The following is a 26386-nucleotide window of genomic DNA, read 5'->3' as shown; positions in this document are numbered from 1 at the left end:
GAAATGAATGCTATTTCTGTGAAATTGGTATGTAAGAGACACGATGGCAGAAACTCAGAATGAATAGACCTATCTAACTGAACTGAAATTACTTTGAGATCCAGAAATAAGGTTTTTTGCACTGGATGTATGTAGTAATTAATTTAATCATTAGGGCTGTTACAAATATGACAAATATTCTCTTGCCTTGTCTGTGAGAATGACAAATGGATAAAATCTTAAGAGAAATCACTTCTGTTTCCAGGGGTGTTGGAAGTATCTGTAATGTTCTTTGTTCTGATGGGTTTTCTAGTTCATATAAACAGGAGATACTGATGGCTCTAGATTTATCCTCTGCTTCCTGGATTTCACGTGCAGATAGCTTTGAACAGCAGGTAACAGAATTGTATAGAAGGAGAATCTCAGGATGGCTGAGGATGGCAGGATGGCCTCTGGAGCTGCTTGTTTTGCACACTGCTCAAAGCACGACCGTGCAGGGCAGGGCTCAGCACCAAATCCAGGAAGCTGTTCCAAGGATGGTGCCTCCATCCATTATAACCTGGAGTACCAGATATCTCATGTAGTAGAGTGATATGACTAATTAAGCCACTAATTGTCGTTTGGGGATGTAGATAGAAGCTAAAATCAGCCTAAGTTTGGGAGAGTATTTAGGTCTTTGTGCCTACTGAAAGTCTGTATGCCTTGCTCTGAGACCAGAGAAGCATTTGGGATGTTACCTTTCTTATTTGCAGATGATATGCATGTTTGGTATATAGAATATTGGGGGAAAGAAAAGCTTGTAAATAGTGAAAAGCTGACTACGTTACATTGCTTTGCCACTTCAGTAATTGTGTCTTTTGGATTTGCATTGTAGGAAATAAAATAATGCTAACGAGACAACCGCATCCCTGAAGTTCAGGTTTTCAGGCTCGCTGCCATTATGGGTAAGTTCTGAGTGCAGCTTATATAAAAATTCAGTTACTTCTCATTTCTCTTGAAGAGCGAGAACGTTCACATAATGCCTTTTTTTATATGTTCTTAGGAAGTGTTTGTCTGTGTTAACTCATGTAATGTCTACATGACAGGCAGTGCTCAGCTGCTTTACTGCTGTTCAGAGTACTTCTCTTTTTCTTTTTTTCTTTCTTTTTTTTCTTGGAGTAAAGCATTTTCTTCTCACTGTGTGATAAATGAAAAATCCAGTATGGGAAATAGAGATTCGTGGCATTAGAAACTGAGCGATACTTGTGCTCTGAATGGTAATGACTGGGAGAGAGTAGGGATGACAGCACTGGGTATGTGCTAAAGCATGTTATCATACTGCCTTGTGTCATGGTAATGCAAAGCCGGGGCTCGAGTGCTATAACTGTGATTTTCTAAGTCTGTAGCATATTTGGATTATCTGAAATTTGATGTCAGTTTTTCATGTCATACTGGCTCTTTTAAGGAGTCGACTGTCAATCTTGGCATCACTTAGTTGTGCTCATTCTCAAAGGGGAAACAAAAAAAAAAAGAGTGGGGAAAGTAGAAGCTTTTGTCTGTCTTTTATTGTTATGTGAGTGAAGCCTACCTGGTGCTCAGTAACAAAGTAGTAATTAGATTGGTGATGTTTTTTGTGAGATGACTATTGAATCACACTGGGTATTCAGTAGGCTTTTCTTTCCTTTGTATGAAATATGCTACCCAGTGAATGTTAAGAATGATATCTGTGCCAACTAACAGCGAAGAAGTCTTTTTTACCTTGCTGAGGGCTAGAATGGGCTATGACACCATTAAATAGTTGGTTTGTGGCAAGTTATGAAGTGCATATTCATTTGAAGAAGGAACAAGTGTTAGCTGCAAGAATGCTACCAGTTCTGGCATTAAACATTTCTACTAAACTCTGGGATATGTAAATCTATAAAAGCAGCTTTATGAGTAATGACAACATGACCAATGCTCAGAGCTATTAAATATCAGCCCAGCTTTCTGATTTGTTAGGAATCTATTAAATTAGAACACTGAAATCCCACCATTTCCTGATTTGACAAATTTGTTTACCGATTTGATTTGTCTAACCTCTTGCTCCTAAATTGTCCCTTGGTTCAGTGCTTGTTTCTCCCTGTGACTGTCTTGCTTTTGATTGGACCTACCCTACATGCAACAGGGGTACATGGGACTGGACATTTGAAAATCAGTGTAAATTAACAGTTTAAGTTCACAGTTGGTAAATTAAGATAGACCTCTTTTAATCAATGTTTTTTAGGTGGAGCTGGAGTTTGTTCAGCCTCGATCAGTTTGTTCTTAGACCAGAATAATAGTAAGTCAGTCATTTCTTCAGTGTGAAATGAGGTGAGGTTAAAGATTGGGTTTTCCTACTGAACAAGGCATCTTTCTCCTTTAAGAGAATATGTTCATGTTCTTATGGTTTGTTTTTTTTTACCTGAATGAGGTTCTCTACCCAAATTAGGTAGGTGTGCAGCTTAGTTGTATTATAAATAGAGTGGTGTTTTGAGATTGTAGAACTGAATTGCCATTCATTACTATTGACTTTTCCTTAAAGTTCTAATAAAGTTGTCTTTCATAAGATACATTGTCAAAGGTAACCCCTTCCTTGAAGCTTTGCATGCTTACACAGAACTACGGGAACCATTTAGATATTGTACACTTGATAATTTATTGTGGGTCTGCCATAGGACTGAGACTTCATCAAATGCCATCCATTACAGGGAGACTCCACTACTGTTATTAGGCAGTTGATGAGATCATTCAGCCTGAACAGCTAGAAGTAATCTTACTCATGCCTTTCAAGTGTGAACTTCCAAGAGCAATGACATTGTAATGTTTGTACATCACATGGCTAAATTAATTTTGCCAGTGGTGGAAAAAAATGGCCACAAAAATGGGGAAGTGTATGTGTGGGGGGGGGAAAGGAGGAGAAAGTGAGAAAGAACTTGTGTACTCCAGAGCACTTCCCCAGCCAGCAGCATTAGTCATCTGCTACCTTTGTTTTTGAGTTTCTTAGGAATGAGCATTAAAAACCAGAAGCTCTGGTATGTCACTGTGTAGCTGGAGGTGAAAAGTGAAGAAGGATTGACCTGTAAGAGAAAGAACAGCTGCTGGTATTAAAATTATTTCGGGGAATTTTTTTCATCTTTTATTGCTTCTGATGTTTGCCCTTTGAAATATCACTGCAAGACTGAGGAAGTGGTGGCTTTTGTCTCCAATTTTTAAACAGTGTTACAGTGATGCACAATTCTGGTTTCTTATCATAAGGTAGTGGTCTTTGATTCTCTAAGCCCCCCCAAAAATATGCAGTCCTACAGAACAGGAAAAAATTGAGACTGTGGGTCTTCAGTCGGTGCTCAAACAATTTAGTTGCTTAGGAGATCTCTTGTGTGATGTGGCCCTACTTTTTAAACCTGCCATTTAAGTATATTTACTGATCGAGCTGTTTATTTCCTTGAGCACTGCTAACAACAGACTGTGTGTATTGCAGCATGGCAGTAATGTAATCTGGCAATTATATATTGCAATATAGGATGGATTTTAGAATCACGCCTGCCTAACTGGGAAATAAGTCAGTGCCGTACTTCCAATTTTAACAGTCATTTACATTTCTCTTTTTCTTCTGAGCAGATGAGCAGCAAGCTTTGAATTCAATCATGCAGGATTTGGCTGTGCTTCATAAGGCCAGTCGTCCTGCACTGCCCCAGCAAGAAACAGGAAAACCAAAGTCATCTTCACCTAAAAAACAGGTACTCTTCAACGTCTCTACTAACCCAGTGAAACCTAACTGGCCTACTGTGACTTCTGTAATTATTCTTCATGCCACAATGAGCTATTGGTTTCTTAGCTGCCATTTCCTTTGTTCATGTTCTTAAATTAGCAGCCAAATGAAGCTGTAGGGTTTCAGACCAGACGCAGCGTATGCTTCAGTGACTCTGATCCTGATAAACTGAATGTCACAGAGGTGTTCTGACAATGTATGGAGATCTCAACTATTTTTAGAATATTTTTAAATGTTGAGCTGTGGTAGCATCTTCTATTGAGAATGCTTGTGTAGAATGAATTTCACAGGCATGTTGGGTTGTGCAAATGTCAGCTGGGCACATTATTGCATGTCAGCAACGCAGCTGAAACATTCTTACAGTTCTTTACTCCATCTGTGGTCTGCATGTTCTGTTAGCTTGTTCATATGCTGGAGATGAGAATTCTTCTCAGCCGTAGTTTTTTCTACATATATTCAGTTCAGCACAACTGGAAAAACAGGAAGTTATTGGTAGGTTGGAACTGCTGTACAGAGAGGCTCAGAGAAGAGAAGTTAGGGCTGTTACAAAAGTATGGGTAAATATCCAATTAGCTGCATGCTTATGTGATTGGACCCTTAATTGCCAAACCACAATTACATGAACCATTAATTAGCACAGGCCTGTTTAACCTAGTAAAGATGAAAGCGTTTGAGTATTTTTGGTTCTTACACTATAAAAAAAAGCCGCGTCTTATCCTTACTATTTAAGTTCAGTATGTGACAGTTGTGTGTTGCTGGTATCATGAGAGTTCTCAACTCTGACTGTAGATGTAGAGGTAATATACAGGCATGATCCATAATTATCTGAATATAAAAATATTTAGAAAGTTAGGCAAATATAGTTGAGCCACTTCTGGGTTTAAACATTTTGTACCACAATTTGATAACCTCGTGGCTGTGGATATTTGTAGATATGTTGGTTATTAGGAAATTGGATGCATGGGTGCTAGCTTAACCTGGGTTTAAATGGTAATGTGTATGACACAAGTTGCGTTTCTTGCACACAACATTCAGCTACGTTAAAACCTGTCCTGATAGCAAAGGCATCAACTTTTTCTTTCAAGAAAGTCATAAGCAAGCAACTGATGCTGATGTCACAGATGGAGAAGGAATTTTTGTCTTTGCTTTTCATTTTGAAATAATGTTATCTTCTGAAATGAAATAGTTGATGTATTTCTTGATGTATGAATAGCCCAAAACTGTGGGAACTGTTATTTTGTCCTCATTTATTTGTGCGTTATTCGTCATTTGTTGTTACTGTCGTGAAAAAACAGGGAACAAGACAAGTGAAAATCATTAATTAGGTATATATAAAAATATCTTGCTGCTGGAAAGCTTGTTAGCTGTTAGAAGCTACCGTAGTTGTCCTGGTTTTATCAGTATTCCATACCATGATACCATGCAACAGGCTGCTGGGTGCAGAGGCACTGTGCACTGCTTGGAAAGGTATCTTTCCAAGTAGCTTAAAAAACAAGTATCTTTGCAGTTCATTTTGTAAAAATAAATGATGGTTCTGATTTAAAAACCGAGAGGAAAGCTTCTTTGCATACAAGGAAAGCAGCTGCATTGTTCAGCTTGAAACTAAAAAGAACAGGCAGCTCAGTAGTTGAAAATATTCATCAGCTGCACAAATGAATGCTTGAAAGAATAGTTGTCTTCTGTCCATTTGCAGAGAGGTGCTGTGTTTGTGCCCACGCATCACTGAGTGTGGAAGAATGGCTGTGACAGAATCATTTAAAAATATGAATTATTTCCTGTTGTTTCTCATAGCAGTCATGTCAGTGTGTGTTTGTGGTACATGATTCTTTGGGGCTCACTTTCATGCTGAACTTAAATCTACACTTCTGTTAATATTAAAATATACCGATTTTAAAATAACATGTTAACTTACAGAAGCATTAATTCTGGTTTTTTTACCCAATTTTAAGCCTCTCCTGATATCTTAGCATAAGCAGCTTGTTAACAATGCTGGGTAAATCAGAACAGGAAAGTCATACAGAGTGCTTAATGGTTTTTCTTATGACTTGGGATTATTATTGAATGAAATTCCATTGCTTTCATTACAGAAGGCAGTAGCAAACTAACAGTGGTCCTTCTGTATCCTTTTTGTTACAGAACGATGTTAGAGTCAAATTTGAACATCGAGGTGAAAAAAGGTAAGCTGGATGCATAGGAAACAATCTTGGTTTTTATCATGAGAACTAACTTGTTTAGTGTGTTGGGTTATAAGTATGCATGAATACATCTTTTATACTTTAATATATCTTTTATACTTTTACCCTTCACATTGCTACTTGCAGCCTGAAATCTTAAATGTGAACAAAACAGCAGATTTATTTTTTGCTGCACCATGCAGTTACCACCTGCATGGTAATGTGTTGTTACTCTGACACCTGGAGCCTCAATCCTTGCTATCAGTAGTGGGTTGTGCTGTGAAGGAATGAGTCTGAGTAATGTAATAGGAAAACACAGTCAAATTCATAATTATTATAAAACTTTTTTTAACGATCAGAATTTGTTGTCTTTTTGCTTATGAGAGGTGAATGATGTGCACCCTTCAACCCTGCTGTGATGAGTGCTCAGGAAGTTTTGCAGAAGTCTGTCACCGATTCTGTGCAGATCTGGTTTGCAGGCGACTGCAGCTGTCTCTTTCAGAAAGGATTGCACCTGTGCAAAAATAGTTCTGAGGTCTTGGAAAATACTTAATGAAAGGGGAAATAACACCGTGGTCACACTGTTTGTCAATAGAGATGGTAATCCCCTTAAGCACAGATTGCTCTGCGGTAAAACCTCTGCTACTTCTTGGCAGTCCTTAATGGTGTGCAATAGAAGAGTGTCTCCATGCTGGTTACAGTGTGCGATTCCTTGTTAGGCAAGTTAGGAAGAGATCAGTCGATTCCCTGGATATTAACGTTCTTCAGTAACTTTCTATCATTGTTTCTGAACATCTCAGCTAACAGACTTGGCAATGGCTGAGTGTTACAAGTACTTTGGAGGAAATAAGTCTTTAAAATGCTTTTAAAATGGGGGACTTCTCTACCTTGGGATCTCTTGTGAAATAAGCAGAAGTGTGTGTGTAAAAAACAGAACTGCTTACCTGCTGCCAGCCTGCTCAGCCATGCATTTCTGCATTCCACCTTAACTCACTTTGGCAGCATTAAACAATTCCTTATGAAAGAAACATGAAGTGAGTGCATGCACCAGTGTATTCCCCAAGCCTTAGTGGTGATAAGTCTGGCTGTGTTTGGGTTTGTTCCAAGCGACTTGAGTCTGCTTGTCCAAGGGTGCCGGGCAGACCAGGCTCATTACATGAGTTGTAGTGCTTTCACTACCCAAATATGTAGATTTAAAGATAACTTATTTTTCTTGCATCATTTCATTATTTTATGCGATGGCTTCTCGCTAGTTCTTCAAATGGGAAGTGATTCCAGAGTTCCTTTGAGTGATGAACGGGGCACTCTGTACCAAGGAGGATGCACTGTGATGGGCAGATCCAGACCTGCTAAACAAATGGTTAACTACAGTGGCAATTGATATGGCTTTTATTCCATTTTTTTTTTTAATAATAATAATACATAATATAATAATAATTTCTAATTGCAAATGTCCTGACCTGTGGGCACATTTCAATAAGAAATAGTTACCTAGCCAGTGTACCTGTTACAGCAGGGATAACAAAGACAATAATGTTTGCTTTGTTTTCTGCCAAATAAAATTTAAGTACATTCTACTTCAAATGTGAGTGTACCTCACTAGCTTAGTCACTTGTGTAATCGTCTTCTGTTCCAAAGGATACAATAGTTCTCTATTGCAAAAGGTCAGGTAAATGCATGTGGGGCTTTTTTTGGTTCGGAGGGACATCCAATTAAATGAAAATTGGAAATTTTGACCTACAACTGAATCATTCTTTTGGGAGTACATTGGCACAGTTACTTAATGAACTCATCATTTGAATGTGTAATTCATTATTGTAAAAAATGGCAATCTTTAGTTATCTTCCTCAGATGAGAAACTCTTTTTAATCTTCAGAAAACGAGGACTGGCCCTCCTGCTTGTCAGCCCGTCAGTCTGCTGGTTTACTTTGTTTTGTGAAGTAGGGCATGTAGAAGTTTCTAAGAACTTACCTTTGAAATGGAGGCAAAGCATTGAGAAAGAAGCTGTGTGTAGGCAAGTTGAGTACTTCTTTTTGAGTCTAATTTTATGCTCATTTTTTCACTTTTTCTTTTTTTTTTAGTGATACAAAGCATAAAGAATAGGAAATAAAGCAGGTCTTCCTTTGATCTTTTTAGTAATACATTTTATTGTAAGAGTATTTTTAAGTAATGAGACAGCAGATTTTCATAAGTAATGGATGAAAATTCTCTGTAACTGAAATTGTGTTTCAGGATACTCCAATTACCCAGGCCTGTCAAACTTGAAGATCTTGTAGCTAAAGCTAAGGTTGCGTTTGGACAGACTATGGATTTACATTACTGCAATAATGAGGTAGTGGTTTGTATTTTCTAAATCCTCTGTGAATTGTGCACTGATTATTTTAAGGCAGAAACTTGCCCTTGTTAGCATTGATAGCCACTCCTGTGACAAGATCCCAAATTTTTGATGTGTGTGTTCTCAAATATAGGTCTTGTCTAAATCATGATAGGCATGAGATGCATGAACTGTTCAATGGTATGGAACATATCTCAATGAATCAATGAATGAATGTCTCAAACAGATGGAGCTGTAATATTGTACAATAGAAAAATAAGCTTTGTAGCCTAGAAAATAAGACTTGTTCTTATATACTTGCATAATTTCAATTGAGATGGACAATACATTGACACTGTTGCACACATTTCTCTGAAACTGTAGGAGAAGTTGTGCATATGTGAAGTGGTTGTTTCCACACTTAAAGACTTGTTCTGACAGGCTGTGGCTGTTGAAGGCCCTAAAAGAAGAGTTAAGGTTGAGCTTCAGGCTTTTGTTTTCTGTACGTCTTGATGGTGACTTGAGGGATTGTTGGTGAATCTTATTGTTGGCTTGGAATGAAAGAGAATAGATCAGTTATTTTATGCATCTGACTTGTTAATTCCTTCTTTTGCCCTATTTAAGGCATCTGTTTATTAACAATTTTTTTTTTCTTTTTTGTAGCTTGTAATTCCATTAACCACACAGGATGACCTGGACAAAGCTGTTGAACTGCTTGACCGTAGTGTTCATATGAAGAGTCTCAAGATATTGCTTGTAATACATGGAAATACACAGGTATGAGTTGACATTCGTAGTGCCTTTTTCCTCAGTTTTCAGACCAAAGTATAGTTTGTCTTAAAGATTAATTTTTTCCAGTTGAAAATATTCAGGGTCATTTCTTCAGTTCAATGAAAAAGCATGTATTAGCATTTTGTACTGAGTCGTCTGAACTTCCCCATAGGTACTGAGCCTCCTTTTTTGTGTGCCTTCTTTACAGTGGTTGACACGTGCTCCTTAGTAGGATAATGATGTGATAGAGAACTGAGAAGTGCGTAGTTTTGATGCTACTTTGGTTGTTTGAAACCATTCTTTAAGTTATGTGGTTTTGTATGGTGTGTAGCAGCAGACCTAAATGCTGAGTTACTTCGTTACTAACAGCCTCCATGTTGCTAGCATTCTGTGTAATGGTATATATTGATGATGATTTCAAATATTTAGGATGAGCTATTAAAATAGATGATTTTTGGCATAAGTTCATAAGTTTGATTTTGACTTATTGAAACAAATGAATACTTTGTACAAAAGCTTTAAAAGTTTGTGAAGTGTTTTGATTGTTAGGAGTATAAAGTGATAATTGCAGTGCATAATATGTACTCTTTTTCAGTCACCCAGTGTAAATAATGTGGAACCCCTACCCTCACTGGAAGATTTAGATAATACAGTGTTTGGTGTGACAGAAAGAAAAAGGAGGCTTTCTGTATTAGGTGAGCTACACTTGTCAACAGCTGTAATTGTAACAACTTCGGTAATATTCTCTTCCTGAAGTTCTTGTTCTCAGCACAGCCTGTTTATGTTTCTCTTACTCATCAACAAATATTGTACTATAGAGTTTATATGGCAGTACATTTTCTTGATCAAGTTAAGACTCCTGTAATTTTTAATCTTAATATATGAACATTTGTTTGAGATGCTTTTCTTGGCATCAATCTAACATTTTTGCCTATTTGTGTTTTTAAGTTGGCGTGATGAAAGCTTCCAAATCTGACTGAAACTACAGGCAGTTTTTCCAGACAGTTTATGTTGTTATGAATGCACGTATTTGTGTTTTTGAAGATAAAATATTCTACAAAGGAGAGCCAAAATTCTCAAGAGGTAGAAAGCATTAGTTGGCATGGAAAAATAGTGGTAAAGAGTGCTTGGCTTTTTGTTTTGTACCAAAGAGGAAATGTACGTATATAGCCAAATTATATTTCTGTTCTTGTATATTGGGGGGGAAAAAAAAAAGCAAAACATTGAACATAATTGAGACAACCCTGCCCCACATGTTTCATAATTCCTGGTTTATAGCTTACTTCTGCATTTGGGAAGTTTCTCAAGCAATAAGTTATCCAGGCAGGCTGGATCATTGAGAATAAATCCAGGGTCATTTGAATGAAGTCTCTCCATTTTGTGTTGCTGCAAGGACACTTACCAGCCCTTTTCTTTCAATAGGTTCTAATAATCGTGACAGGAGTTCACCTCCCCCAGGATACATTCCAGATGAGCTGCATCAGGTGGCTCGAAATGGGTCGTTCACCAGTATCAACAGTGAGGGTGAATTCATTCCAGAAAGCATGGATCAGGTAGTGTGTGATTTATGGAAATTAAAGGTTTTCAGAACGAGATAGATTTACAAAGTACTGCTGTTCAAGAAGGATATGGAATTGCCACCCCTGGAAAACGTAATCTGTGAGAGAAGGTTAATTACAGTTATTTAGACCAGTAGGAACCTGGTTTTTCTCTGTCAGTCTCTTAAATAATTTAAGTTGTTGCTACAAAAGGATTGTATTCTTTATTTTCATGACAGATGAGTTACTAAAATTAAAATTACAGCAAGAGGTGCCCATGTTAGAAGCCACAAAAACATTTATTAAGAAGAATATGTAAGTAGTAACAGTTCTGCTACTTGTGGAAGTAATCAGGATGCTTTAAAGAGAATTTTGGATCTGTCTGGATTATTTGGACTCAGCTGATAGCGTTTTGGGGGAGAGGCAGGAGGACAGCGAATAAAATACTTAAATAGTTCTGTTTTTGTGTGAGGATCACACCATGTTTGTTCTCATCTCATTTGCGTTGTTGGCGTGGGCTTACTAGCACACTTAGCATTTATGGAAATCCTGCTCTCTGAATATCAAAAACATCAGGAAAAGGAGGAGGAATGCTTCTCGGAATTGACAAGTAATATATTTTAGGGAGAGAAAATAGTGCTTCGGGTCAAAATCATTTCAATTTCTTGTTGGTGTTGTAATAGTATTTGCAAACGGCAAGAGGCGGTTGTTTAAATGAGCTGAATAAATGAGAGACAGATGACAGAATAAAAATAGTGGCAGAAAGATTGTGCAACTTGTTGCACAATTTTCATGGCTGAACTGGGAGTAGGGGCTGAATCTTCTTATTCCAGTCCAGGATGCTATTCATTATTGTAACCACATGGTCACCTCCAGCCTGAGCCTGGATTTGTTCAGTGAAGCGATTGCTTTTGGCCCGGGCTGAGTCATTCTGGTCACTGACTGGCCCAGTGGATGAGCTGTGAGGACCATTTCTCTCCTGAGCACGTGTAAGCTGTCGTGTAAATGTTGCTATATGAGTTGTCAGCAGGGTTTAAATAAAGGAATTTTACTTCCATAGGATGTTAAGTTAATTCATACCAGGCTGCCTCCTGGACTCATTGCTCAGCCAATAAAAGAGAATATGATCACTGAACTTTTGGTGAATTTAATCTTTTCAAATAGAGAGTTCATTTTAAGTGTCTGAATTTGTAAAGTACAAACTTACTTTCTGTGCACTATTTTTGCAGCAAGACCTCTATGAGTCTTAGGGAAGTTATGGACCCAAGACTTTTAAGAGGCAGCACAGGCCATAAAAATTGGAGGGGCAACTGCTTAATTTACAGCAATAAACTGTCATCCAATTCGTAGGGAGCAGCAGATGTCGTACAGAATACTGAAACAAACTGTATTTGAGGAAGAAGCTCATTTAAAACAGCAGATGAGCTTTTCATAGTTTGTGAGAGGTAGACTGGTTTGTGCTGCATTCAGGATTTAGATACCTCTTCCATGTCTCTTGAAAAAATAAAGATATGAAAATTTCAGATTGCTTTACTGCCAGAGACAAAGAAGTAATGATTAGGACTGAAGGGTGGTAGTGTGGCATAAACAAAATGAATATTAGATGGGGGAAAACAGCTGGTTGTCAGGAGCACGCTTTTTATTTTTCTTTGGATTCAATTTGAGCAATGAGAAAGTGTTGGTATTTATTTTCATTACGTATCCAGGTCTGGCCTGGATACTCAGTTTTATCATTTCTTCCCGCTGATGCATGGAAGATTTCACGCAACTTGGGGGTGCTGCTTACTGGGAAATCAGGACTGTTTAGAGACTAAAAAAGCCCTGTGGTGTGTCTGTAAACTCCTGCTTCAGGTGGAAGTTTATTTTATATAGAACGTGATTTGATTTGGGTGAAAAGTTGTGCTCTTTCTCTTATCTCCTTTTCTTTACTGTTTGGTTGTATTTAAAATTCTGCATTCCTTGCTTGGAGTCCCAACTAGAGATAGATGAGTTAAAGCTTTTTTACAGTGTTCTATTTCTGCTGTTTTCTGTGGGTTCTGGTTGGTCAAACTGAAAGCACTTTGGAGATTATATAAATTGCATTCATTATCTGTGTCACGTTTGAGGCTTTTTTTCTTTAATAGCAACAAAATCCACTTTTTTTTCTTTAAGCTGTTTTAGCTTTTTGTCTCTTTTGGAGGCCTTGTTGTTGTTCTGTCAGGCCAGATTGGTGCTGGTAGTACTGTAATAATAGGAGACAGTGGTGTCTACAGGAAGAGTGTAGGAGTGCAGCTCAGTGTGTGACGAGCATTGTTGAGTATGAAATGCCTTCACTAAATTCTGCTCGACAGAGTGATGGAATCCTTTCAGGGAAAAATATTTGAGGCAGGTTTAACTATGGCAGTTATTCTTTTCTCTAGTAATTCCTGTTTGTTTGTTACTAGTGTTGTCTTTTTTTTTTTTTTTTTTTTTTTTAATTCAGAGTTTCGAAGCATGAATGTTCAAGCCATTAAAAAAAAAAAACAAACAACTTTCTGATCTTTATGTACATGCTTTTATTAGATGCTGGATCCACTGTCTTTGAGCAGTCCTGAAAATTCTGGCTCAGGAAGCTGTCCCTCACTTGACAGCCCTTTAGATGGGTAAGAACTGCTTGCATTCATTAGTCATCTTTATTGGCTTGCTTAATGTGTTAATTAGTGTGACATATAATAACCAAAAAATTCTACATCATTCTTTAACTCATTAAAATTACTAACTTAATCCTATGGCTTCTGTGGAGAAAAGAGGAAATATTTGGAGGCATTAAAACATTCTGCATTTCTTTGGTTAAATTTGAGGGATTTTTGCAGGCTGTGTAAGAGATTTTGCATTTATAAACCCTGTGTTCAGCCATCAGAGTGGCAAACTTGAGTATTCCTTTGTGGCTTTTTGGTGTGAGAGGCACAGCCTGCTGGTGTCTTACCACACTGAAGCCGAAGAGCAAGGTTTTCCATTGCTGCTGATCCCGAATGATTATTGATACCAATAGATTTGATGTTTAGATCAAGTTCCACATTTGTGAGCAGCATCTTGTATAGCATAAAGCTCCCATTGGCCATAAAGCATTGTAATGCAGTGGGATTGTTTAGTTACTGTAGTTGCAATTTTAAAACGCTTTGCTTTCACATTTTTAGAGACAACTATCCCAAATCTCGGATGCCGAGAGCACAGAGCTATCCAGATAATCATCAGGAATTCTCAGGTAGGCAAAATTGGCTGGCCACAATGGCTTTCCCAGGTACTTCCTCTTGCAAGTAATCAAAAGGGTAGTTCATATTAAGGGGTGTTACTTTACATAAGCTTGTAATGGTAGCAGAAGGCATAGCAACAAAATGCAATCCAAATAGACACAGTGAAAGATGCAATAAACGTATCTTGTAAAGGTTTTCTTCTGATCAATGTGTGTAACACCAGTGCTGTTGTGTTTAGTAGGACGTACCTCTGCTGCTGGGAAAAAAACAACTGATGCAGTGCCTACTGGCACGCAGGTTGGTTAAAGTGGACTGCAGTGTCCATCTTTAAATTGGTGCGCAGTCCTTCAGTAATTTTCTTAGTGTTTAGCTGCTGTTTCATCCTTTGTAAAAAAGAGAATCGTTTTTAAGTGCTCATAACTGCTGTAACTGAAAGCATTCCAAAGTGCAAGAATGAAGGAGAGCTGTTTGCTGTGCCTATAAATTAATGAGTCATCACCACTAACATTGCTTCCATACCGTATTCTGGCTTGAATCCAAATTGCTGTGCACGATTCAGGACACCAAGTGCAATGGGTAACCTTGAAAGTTTTTTCAGGTATCTTTGTGGATGTGCTTCAAATAACATACTTTCAAAATAATTTTGTTACCTCACTATTTGTTCTGTCTGCAGAACTCATGTGCATTTAAACTGTATGAGTTGTAGCCCAGATTCTTGTGGAACTACTGAGCACTGCTTCCTCCTTATGTGTTCGTTCTCTAACCAATTATTTATCCATGAAGGAGTTGCAACTTAAGTATGAATACGTAATAAATTATAAAGGAGGACTTACTGGCTGTGTTTTAGTAATTGAGGATGTGTTGACTCATTTACCAGCATTCTGTGTTTGTTCATTTTTAAATCTTAAACTAAACTGAATTTCTGTCACTTCTCCTGTTGAGCTGTTATTTTTCAGAACGTGTCTATTAATGTCTCTAGTAACTGGGCATGCTGCAGTCCTCTGGTACTGTTTTAAGCAAGAGATTACAAACAATTTAATGTTATATTCTTGAAATCCTTTGGAACTTTTAGCTGGATTTGCTGGTTTTGTGTGGATTTTATTCTATAGCATTCTTTGCCCTGAAGCTTCAGCTTTGAAATGTATTCTGTGTTCTTACCCACGTTTAAATTTATAATACCAGAATGATTAATGTGTATGCCTTGGTTGTATTTTTAACTTTGAAATGTATCTTTGTATTTTCTAGTAGATTATGATATCCCAATATTTGAGAAGTTTGGAAAGGGGGGAACTTATCCCCGCAGATACCATATTTCATATCATCAGCAGGATTACAATGATGGTAAGTGTGAAAACTGTAGGAGTCCTACATAATTAACTTGCTTTTCTCTTCTTAAAAACTAAAGAAGAAAATCTATCTAATGAAATCTTAATGGTGCACGTGCAGTGCATAACTAGTTACTCCTTTGTAACAGAGTTGAAAAGTAATTGCTGCCTGCAGTAAAATTAAATCTCACAAGAATCTGTTTTGTTTCTCCTTAACTTTCTTCTATCAAACCTTAATACATTCCTTAAAGATTTTTTCAAGCATTTGTGCAAGGCCCTTATTTTATGTTCTCTTCAATCTTGTGGCAGCCAAAACCTTTCTTGAGGAAATGTCCTCTTGAAATGGTGCATTGAATTAGCTACATGTGACAAATCAATTTTGGCTGTTTTATCATGTCTTCTCAGTGATTTTTATAACACTGCTCAATAATTTGTTCACATATCACAGCACTGAAATTGGCCTGACTAGTGTGTAAATGAGTCCACTCCTTCAAGATGTTTCCCTTGCCTTCTTCAGTCCTCTGGGAACTCCATCTCTGGTGTAATACTTAATGACTCAAATGTTCCTTCAGCGATTTATGCTGAAGCTCCCTTGGATGAAACTTCATCAAGCTGTGCTGACCTAAAAATGTTTGTTATCTGAATATATTGATGTTATTCTAAGCATCTGGATGTAATTTACCTTTTTGAATACGTGTCCTTTTTTATTCCAGTGCCGTATCCATTGCTAAGTCATGCTATATTTATGATGTTTCTTTCGTGCTTTCCCTGTTGATTCCAAGGGTAGAGCTTTCTCTACTTTTTAGTCTTATTTTCTTTAAAGAGCGAATATGGCAACCTGGGCATCGTTGAGATGTCAACATCTGTCTTTTTTATCAGGAATGTATTCTTCCCACCTTGTTAGTGATACAGATGTAGGTGGGGCATTTCCCTTCCTGCCCTCACAGCCTCCTCTCTGTTTCTGAAGCATGTCAGTTAACTTCAGGACAGCTGTAGAAATTGCCCTCATTTTGCCGCTTGCGTTTTGGACACTCTAATTTAAACCATTCAGACCAATGTTTATGTAACATCTGTATTAATTTCTAGTTTGAAACTTTTGGAAAATGTCATTGTTGCTGCATCACATGATATGGCGTGGGAGGTATGAACCATGCTGTGTAGAGTTCGTAAAGCATTTGCATACATAGATGACATAGTAGTGTTTGTTTGTAGCGTAACGTTGGTATTCTCTGTGTAACACTGAAGGTCGTAAAACCTTTCCAAGAGCCAGGAGGACGCAGGGGAACAGCTTCCGGTCACCCGTTAGTTTCAGTCCCACTGATCACTCGCTGAGCACCAGCAGTGGGAGCAGTGTCTTCACACCAGAGTACGAGGATAACAGGATGAGGAGGAGGGGGAGCGACATTGACAATCCTACCTTGACTGTCATGGACATCAGCCCACCCAGTCGCTGTAAGTTAAGGAACTTCGTGACATCTGCTGCAAAACTCTTGCCTTTCAAGTTTGTCATGTCAAAAGAAATGTGGTTGAACAATGTGCTGCTCTCTCCCTAATAGGAAAAAGTCAGGATTTTGTGCTCTCTATTTTTTTTTCATTGCTTGCTGTGCCAGTCTTCATTTAGATTTTTCCATGGAATATACGTCTATGGTAACAAATCACTATGAAAATATTTTTGATGTGTTAAACTTTGAAGGACATGAGAAGGCTTATATAGGCTGGAGTAACTTGTTGGCCTTTGTTGCTATTGTTATATGTCTGTGGTGGAGCAAATATTCCTTGTGATGACTTCAGTAGTTGGCAGCTTTTGATTAGGCCTTCATTTTTAAAACAGTGTTACTAAGTTTGCTTAACACACTTTGTCTGTTTTTCAGCTTAGCTGTTGTTAACTGCTTAAGTATGCTTAACTTTACAAGAAATTGATTAATTTGTAGTAAATTTCCCATCTTACAGGAAGTTTTATTGACATTTGTAACTTAAATAGAGAAAGTGTGATCTTCCGTTGAAAAATGTAGTCTTTGAAAAAGTTATTTTCTATGTGTTGTTTTTCCTTTTAATCAGCTGAATAACAAGCTTACATTAAAACAGAAATCTTGTTTACTTTTTCAGCACCACGAGCTCCAACTAATTGGAGACTTGGCAAACTGCTGGGTCAAGGTGCATTTGGCAGAGTGTATCTGTGTTACGATGCTGATACCGGAAGAGAACTGGCTGTTAAACAAGTGCAGTTTGATCCTGATAGTCCAGAAACTAGCAAGGTATGAGGTACAGTGCAGAGGTGCTGTGTGATAAGCTAAAGTGTTACAAACTAAACTGTTCCTTTTCTGTGTTTTAATACGCATTTCCATGTCTTCATTAGGAATTCTGTTTTGTTAATAGCTGAAATGAATTAGTTTGGTTACTGATTTTAGTGTCACACCACATTTTAAAATTGTTGGACGAATCCTCATTCAGTGAACGCATTTGATTTTGTTGGTTTTTTTGTTGTGGTTGTATTAGGAAGTAAACGCTCTTGAATGCGAGATTCAGTTGCTGAAAAATCTGCTGCATGAGAGGATCGTTCAGTATTATGGCTTCTTGAGGGACCCACCTGAAAGAACACTCTCTATATTCATGGAATACATGCCAGGGGTAAGCAAGAGAAACAGTCACCTCACCCATCATTTCTGTGGGATGCGGTAGGCACCCAAAAAAGTGCCAAAAGTGCAAAAGGGGGCAGCTTTTGCAGAAAGGCACACAGGTATTAAAGAAGCGTCCAAGTTAAAATAAAACAATAGCTGGGTACCAACAAGTATCTGTAGCAGTCCCTCCATGTCTTTTACATTGTTTGCTTTTTCAAAATTGTTGTGGTTTGTACAGAATTTTTTTGCATTTGATTGTGGCATATGAAGTGCTGAGCAACCTTTTGAAAAGCCTGCATCGTTTATATACTCTTGAGTCTCCTTGAACTTAATATTTCGTTTTGTAATGCTTTGGGCTCTTGGCTTGTCAACATATCAACTGCGGAATTGTTTTAAAACAAGAAAGCTAGCAAAGATAGGTGTGGGAAGAAGTGCATACCAAAATTTTCCTCTCTTTGTTTGTGGCACTTGGATACATGCAGAACTGTTCTACTGTTACCGTTATGGTAAGAAATGTACTCAGCTCTGAACAGTGCCAATTTTCATTTTCTCACCAAGTGGGGTCAGCAGAGCTAAATAAAATGTGCTTTATACATAGGATTTGTATTTCTGAATAGTTGCAGCACTGTACTTCACGGAAGAAAAGTGTGTTTTTAGGTGAGTTTTGGGCTTTGTTTTGGGAGGATTCTTGAATTCATCTGAGATTTGAAAGACAGTATTGCAGAATAATCTTTGATTAAAAGAGCCATGTTATGCAACGATGATTACAGAACTGAATTTTTGACTTGATGTTCTTTTAAGCTTACTTTTTAATTTTTATTTAGCTATAAAGCATCAGCCACCAGCTTCTCCTGGTTTTTTTTGACAACCTTTTTTTTCCCCTTCAAATATAAACTAACAGTGTAAACCAACCTGCTGACCAACTTGAGTATCACCATTTCATTATCAAAAGAACCAAGAGTGGTGCTTACTTACGCGTTCCCTTTTTCTGTACAACACGCTGTTGCTGTTGAGCTACTCAATAGTTTTAGAGTTAATGGCTTAACGTTTTAACGTATGACTTCTCTGTTCAGCCTCTTTTGTGTAGAAGCTTTGATTAAAAAAATTTTTAAGGGACGCAAAACTACATCTGTGCTTTAAGTTGACCCAGAATGCCCTGCAGCTTAAAATGTCTGTGTTTTGGCCATGTAATCATCATTGAAGTTCAGCATTAGTGTATCAGACCACTTGTGATCCTAGGAACATTAGTGTTCTATACTTCTTTGCCATAGGGGTCCATCAAAGACCAATTAAAGTCATATGGAGCACTCACAGAAAACGTGACTCGCAAATACACACGGCAGATCCTTGAAGGAGTTCTTTATTTGCACACAAACATGATCGTCCATCGAGACATTAAAGGTAAGAAGGAGGACAGTCTTGGGCACAGTTTCGTGCTGTTTACTACAAATTCTTTTTCAGTCCTGTCAGCCAGGTGTGACTAAATTAAGCATGGGATACTGAAATACTGACTGATGGAAAGCAATCATGATTCTTTTATTCTTGTCACTGTTGTAAACTGAGTGTTCTAGCAGACTTCTGAAAAGGTTTCCCTAGTGTCTGTCTGCAAAGCATTCATGATAAAATTTCCTTCTGAATTTAAGTAGCTTTGAATGTACCAAAAGATCATGACAAGCGGTTGGAATGTACAGAGGAAAGTATCATGACACAAAACTGAGTTTTGTTTCTATCAGCTACGCAGAAACTGCTCAGCCTTTCACTGTTACAGAATTGCCTGGCAGAGGTGACTCCCCTGACCTCAGTGACTCACACTTCTTGCACTCTTCTGCCAGGAAATTGATGTACTTACTTTTTGCTGATAGATAAATGGGATGTGTAAAAGCTGCAAGAGTCATATGAAGAGGAAAAAAAAAAAAAAGAAGCTGCAAGAGATATGTGGGAAGATGGTGGTGATGTGCAAAATAGGTGTGGTGAACAAGCTTTGTATCCTCTAAAACTCTTACAGTTTTCCTTTTGCTTTGTATCAGTAATGTTTTTTTTTCCCCAGAAAGGTGAAATAACAATGACATTTCTGTTATGCAGATGAGTATTTTGAGCAAGTCTGTGACACAGTTTGAGATTTTCTTTTAGTACCGACTCGAGGCATTTTTAGTAGTGTGAGAAGAGAATTCCCTGTTTCAGGTTGTTGCCCTCACATGGCACATTTCTTTTCTTCGTCAGCAGTTCCAAAGTAATTGAAACTTTCTGGGAAAGGCCTAGGTTGCAAAAGGCACGTTAACAGTTCATTTTACCGAACCTCCAAATAGAGTAATAGGAGTGGAGAAATCCTCTGCAAGCGCCAGACCCATCTCGCACTGTATTACTGAACCCAAGCTTTTTTAATACTGCTGTCTACACCAAAGCTGCATTCTTTTCCTTCCAGGAGCAAATATTCTGCGAGATTCAGCAGGCAATGTGAAGCTGGGTGACTTCGGTGCCAGCAAACGACTGCAGACCATCTGTCTGTCTGGTACAGGAATGAAGTCTGTCACAGGAACTCCGTACTGGATGAGTCCAGAAGTTATCAGTGGAGAAGGGTACGGCAGAAAAGCAGATATCTGGTATGTTACAAAACTTCTCTAACAAAACTCGTGATGATTTCAGGATGGGCGGTTTCTCAGCAGAATGCGAGTGTTTGTCATCTGAAGTTGGAGTGTTTTATTCTGGGGTTTAAGCCGAAGAAGATAACACACGAGAGCACTGGCAACCACATGTGTGCATTTAGAGAGTGTAGCACTGAAATCTTGGGTTTGTTGCTGTGGCAGTTCGTGACCCCGTTGGTTTAGCGATCACAAGAGAATTCTTTTGAAGCAGCCTCGCATGAAGGTCTGTGTCAGCTGCTGAGCACTGAGATGTCAATGAGAATAGTGGCAGTGCCTTCACACAACCATTAGTGCCTGGATAAATACCTCGTTAGCTCTTCACTGAGGCCCAGTGAGGCAATGCGTTGGAGATGCACAGATAGTGATTTGCTGAATGCTGTGATAGTGGATAGCTGCTTTCAATCAAAGTTGCATTGTAGAGATGAGTGAACACTGCTCTTCCTTGTGGTACTTCAGAAGCTACTTGATATTTCCTGTGTTCCTAGAAGAGCACGACTCTGTTGTAACCTGCTGTCTTGCTTTTGCCTCTGTTTCAGGAGCGTAGGTTGTACAGTGGTAGAAATGCTCACTGAGAAGCCCCCATGGGCAGAATTTGAAGCAATGGCTGCCATCTTTAAGATTGCCACTCAGCCAACCAATCCCCAGTTACCACCTCATGTCTCAGACCATGCTCGGGATTTCCTGAAAAGGATTTTTATCGAGGCCAAGCTGCGACCATTTGCAGATGAACTGCTAAGACACACGTTTGCACACTATCACTAACAGCCTGCCTCAACTCAGCTTGCGTCTGCTGCATTTATTTTCTATTTGACTGCACTTTTATTTTTTATTTTTTACAAAAAGGAGAAAAAAGACAAGAGAGAGAACGCGTTCTCTTGAATCTTTGTTTCACTTAGATTGTAAACAATCTAAATTTTGTATCTAAAATGAGAATCTTCCCTTCCCTGCTCCCACCGGGACTAGAACTTCTTGTTTCTATAATGTACTGATGTGGTTCATGTAGATAAAGCACTTTAGTACACGTTTGTTCCTTATTTAAAGAGGGAAAAATAATAGAAATGGTTGGACAGTCAGGAACTGTGTGATTTTTTTTCTGACACCGCTGACTGACTCAGGGTGCAGGGAAAAAGACACGCAGCCAGAGGACAAGAAGGTACTCCTCTGTGATTGTTTGTTACGTTACAGGTACTTGCAGCAGAGAGTTCTAAGTTCTTATAGTTTAGCAATTTAATGAGTTTCTGCATTGTGTAATTTAAGTGGGATCACATGGTTCTGAGAGTTAATTATAAAGCTGGAAGAACTTGGAATTCTTTGTACAAAAGCGTGTCTTGACTGGTACTTCTGTGTGACCAAAAAGAAAATAACAGTAACAAAAAAGAACACTGATGAGATAAGTTTTAGAGCAAAATCTCTATCATATATTCTTAACAGGAAAAGAATTACAGGTAAACAGATGATGGACCAGATCCTAGGAACTGCTGTACTGCAAGGGGAATATTTCCATAATAGAAAAGAGTCAGCTGTTGGATGTAAATATTTAGGAGAATGTCTCCTGCTGTATCTGCCAAAGAAAATCCTCTGTTACATACACTCGCAGGGAGACTATCATGTTAGACAAGAAATATTAGAGGTGTTGAGAGAGAATTCTCCTCCATGATGCCGTGAATGTCTGGGGGAAAGAGAGTGACTGATCCTTCTGCAGTATGAGTTACACGATTCAGAACGATCCGTAGGAAACAACGTCTTCAAAGCTGTTGAGGGGCGCTAGGATGGAATGTATGTCAACATCAAGTGCCTAAAGAATATAAAATCCTTCCCCTTATGCACTATAAGCATTGGTTTAGTTACACAGTTCAGTCATCTAGGATGTGTTAAAAATTCCTAAAATAAAATTAAACTTATTTTAGCACCAGGAATAAATCACAGAGAAGAAAGACCCCGCTTTATTTTTTCATAAGGTAACGATGATCAAGGAGGCACGGCACAAAGCTGTGTGAAGGAGAGGCCCGAAGCACAGAGCCCCAGCAATCGAATAGCATGAGCGTGCTTAGCCCAGCCTGGTAACCCAGCTATTGGTGTTCTTCAGCTTTCCAACTGTCATGAATTCAACATGAATCAACTTTTTCTTTTTCTCAAAGAAAATAATAAAAGAACAAAGGAGAAACTCTGAATTGGAGCTTCTCAGTCGAGAAGTGCTGGTACTGATCAGAGGTAGTTAGTAACTGAATTTTATAGCAGAAAAGTCAAACTTTCATATTTCTGTGGAACATAACATAAATAATTTAAAAGGGAATTTGGAAATAAACAATTGGACTACAGAACTGAGTTAATGTATACTGTTTGGATGATTCATTGTTTGCTTTTGCTTTATAAAAACAGACCAGGCTGAGACTGTGACCCTTGTCCACTCTGACAGGACCGCGTTATTGTCCCCAGGCTCTGCTCTGTTTGACATCTTTAGGGGAATAGAAGAATTATGAAGTGCATGGAGGCAGAGTAGTAAATTTACCCATTCTCACACTAATAAACTCATGGGAGTTCTGCAATTGTTCTGCTAACTTCCAAATTTGGTACGTGAGCTTAAGTAGGAATGCGAATCTGTCCTAGCTGCTTTGCCTGTAGAGGAGGAAGAATGAGTTCTTGGCCGTCCCCTCTGTGGCTGAGTGGTGCCCTGTTCCATTTATTAGAGCTATCCCTGACTTCAACCTTTGTCAGTCAGGGGACACAACCATGCAAGGTTTTCCGAGTGTGGAAAGGACAATCCCGACCAGGGAAGATTTAGGAAGCTGAAAGGAAAGTCTGCTTCTGCTGACTGACTGGATAAAAGCTATGAAAGCAGATTGTGGGAAGAATTTGTGCATGCTCTGCTGTAAAGGACCTTTGCTTTATAAACAACGTTTAATGAAAGCAATGGAGGGAGGTTTAACACAGGGCCTAGTTTATGTAGCTAATTTAAAGATCAGATAATTGAAATGATTGCTTTCAAGCTGATCAGGAGGGTACCAAGACCAAGTTGAAAGTACACGGAGAGAAATCAGTTGTGGACAGTGATATCTGCAAAGGCAAGGAAACTTTGTATTACCGACAAAGGACTTTAAAGGGAAACAACCAGGTTTACCTGTAACATTCTGAACATTACAAGATGCTCTTCTAAAAGGAAACTGCACTCTCTGAAGCTTGAAAATTTTCAGAATCCTCTTTTCTAATAGAGTCCTTTTTGTGAGACAGTGCTGGCTCATATGTATTGCAATATCATTTTCTCGTGATCTTAATACTGAACAATCAAAGTCACTGCTTTTGTGCCTTGTCTAAAAGTGGCATTCAGTCATGACAGTGGTAAGCGTTTTGGAGGTTTTGGAGTCTGGAAAAAAAGAAAAAAAGAAAAAAAAAAAACGATTTGCAGAATGCATTTCTCTTGAAATATCCAAAAACTGCTGATGTGGAGACAGCACTTTTAAAATGAAGATGGCTTGTGGCAGTTCCAGCAGTTTTAGCACAATGTTACTAACTTAGCCAGAATTAGGCCTGAACTTTTTTATTTCCCCTGCTGACCTAAGAAACTTGCAGGAAATTGAGGTGATGATTACCATACATACTTTGAGGTAGGAGCTAAACCAGACTTTGACCAAGAGGTTTGCTAATACTCAGACCCTTGCATGTTGTACTTCAACGCTGTTGCGCTGGGGTGATGTAGGAAGCCAGTTTGCATTAAATAATGTTATACATCTGTATGTGGTGTCTGCAAAACACTTCACTGACTACTGGCATGATAATGAACAAACCTTAATTCTAGCATTTCAGAGGACGTGTGGAACGGCATGCTTACAGCTCCGTTGGCAGAGGTTTGCAGAAACAAAATCCCTTCTCACCACTTCTGGTGTCTTACTAGTGAAGATAGCAGCATTTTAGAGTCCTCAGTTGTTCTTAGTTGTGAAGTCCAATAACCAGATAATGCCAGTGAAAGTGACACTGCTGCAGGGTTACGTTTTGCTTTTCTGTAAATGCTGTTGTGAAGCTGTGCTCCCCAAAAGTAAGAATCCAGGTTCACAGTGAGTGCAGAGGACTGACTGACCTGCTGAGGAGTTTTAGTAACGTGTCTCACATATTAAGGAACAAAAGTTCAGCTGTTTCTCTAATATGGCTTTACTGGTGTAACTGTCAGTCCTATCAAACTAACTGTGCTGGTAGAGCGGGACTGAAAGCTTCAGTCATATCAGAGCAAATTTGTTTTATTTTTAATTTGGGTGATGGAAATATCTGTGCCAGGGCTTACTAGATCCATATCTTGTTAAGTGAATAGGTAAATGTACATCGACTTCTTTTGTTGACAGCTTAGTCTTTATTAGCTTGATTTGCAGTTCTCATTGTAGCTTAACAGCCTTTTCAGTGTAACAGAATGGAAAGTTACTACTTTTCTTAGCTTTCCCCTATTGAAGTTGGGCTTTGATGATCCTTACAGGTCCCTTCCAACTCAAATGATTCTATGATTCTACGATTCAGCTGTATGCCTTAATTGTATCCATATTGTAATATCACATCGATATGCTATGGCTGTCATACAATTCCGTGTCACCAAATCAGTGTTAGAGAATACCCTAAAGTGCCTCAAGCAGGTTTAACTGTGTTGGAAAGCATGCTTTAGTTATCACTGCATCACACTTTTAAATTGAGAACTTTTAAAAGCGTTTTTCAGAGTGCTTCCAACTCGGGCACAGGTTTCAGATGGGCACGTTGGAGACTGTAGACTGCTATGCAGACCGGAAAATGACTTTTCTCTAGCTTACAGCAGTGCTGCCACAGCTGGGATTCGGCCTTCCAGCTCTGGGTACCAGACTCTGGCTTTCCTCTGGACTTCATAGTGAATGTGAAACTATAGTTGGTACACTTGTAAACGTGGTACCGTATTAATGGCTGTCTACTTTTGGTGCACAGGAGCATTATCTGCCTAAGCAAATCAACAGATCTCTCAGCAAGGCTGATGTTGTCCTACTAAATTACTGCCTGTTTCTTTTTGGATGATGCCAATCCTGCCGTTGTCCTGACTGAAAGCCGCCTTGCAGCGCCCATGGGTGCATGCAGCAGGTGTAGCAGGCAGACAGTAGCAGACAGCACAGAGCAGTGTGTGACTGCAGCTTCAGAGACTTGAGCAAATTGGTCAGAGATACAGTTATTAGTTTTAAATCTTTAAAATCTGTCCTGCGTATAGAAAAGCATAATTTCTGTGCTGTACTGTGAGTCCATAACGGTGTTTCTGGAAAAGCAAAGTATTACTGCCAGGGCTATTTCCTCCTGCTGGTAACTTGCTGTCTTGTGTCAGTGACAAGTCAGTAGTGTACAACCATATAGGATTACCAAAGCTTTTCTATTCCCATAGACAGAGTCACAAGTGACAGTCCATGGGTTAGTACTGCTACTTGTGGGCACGCATATATCCACCAGGTACTGGTACACAATGACAGACACTTCCCATATTTTAAAGATTGGTGTTAGATGCTGCTTTGGTGTGCAAAATTTATGCACCGTTAAAATCAAGGGTTTGGTGTGGTGGTTTTTTTTTTCCTTTTTTCTTTTTAAACTCTTTTTAAATTAATCATATTGTTGTTATTCTGAAAGAAATGGATGAGAGGGGTGACTAAACCTGGTGCCTCTGCAGCCAGGCCTGAGCTTTGGAACATCATAAAGAAGGGGCTGTGACCTGCACTGCTGTGTGCCACAGCATCTCTGAGCTGCTGGGAAGCAGCCTTACATGAGATCCAGATGTCACCCACAGCCACGTGGGTGCGGGGCAGAACTGCCACCAACCTGGCTTCTAAATCAATACTCTTGATCAGAAACAAAGCAACTCCTTTCTCTTTTTATTTTCCCCACTTGGCCTTCCTAATTGGCGTGACTTAACACTGCTGCGTGGTGGCCACTGAAAGCTCCCAAGGAGGCTTTGAGCCAACCTGCAGCTTGTGTGCCTGGCCCGTGCCTCGTCCTGCAGCTGCAGTGAGGAGCTGTGCTGTGCAGGCCTGCAGCTCCAGGGCAGGGCTGTGCAGGGCCCTGCT

General features: G+C 38.9%; 1 protein-coding gene across 1 annotated transcript; it reads left to right on the top strand.

The window, feature by feature from the left end:
* Positions 1–919: 919 nt before the first annotated feature.
* MAP3K2 (mitogen-activated protein kinase kinase kinase 2) lies at positions 920–21101 on the top strand (the record flags this gene model as incomplete). Its single annotated transcript, XM_079539222.1, has 16 exons — positions 920–923; positions 3595–3713; positions 5882–5922; positions 8152–8251; positions 8897–9010; positions 9600–9699; positions 10427–10557; positions 13084–13163; positions 13698–13765; positions 15000–15095; positions 16325–16531; positions 17186–17334; positions 17576–17707; positions 18969–19098; positions 20120–20297; positions 20876–21101. The coding sequence occupies 16 exons, from the start codon at positions 920–922 to the stop codon at positions 21099–21101; spliced, it is 1875 nt and encodes a 624-aa protein (XP_079395348.1).
* Positions 21102–26386: the final 5285 nt, after the last annotated feature.

This window comes from Tetrao urogallus (assembly GCF_951394365.1).
Source record: "Tetrao urogallus genome assembly, chromosome: 8".
In the NCBI taxonomy this organism is placed as follows: domain Eukaryota; kingdom Metazoa; phylum Chordata; class Aves; order Galliformes; family Phasianidae; genus Tetrao; species Tetrao urogallus.
Note: the sequence above shows the minus strand (reverse complement) of the source record. Positions and strands in the feature narration are given on the sequence as shown.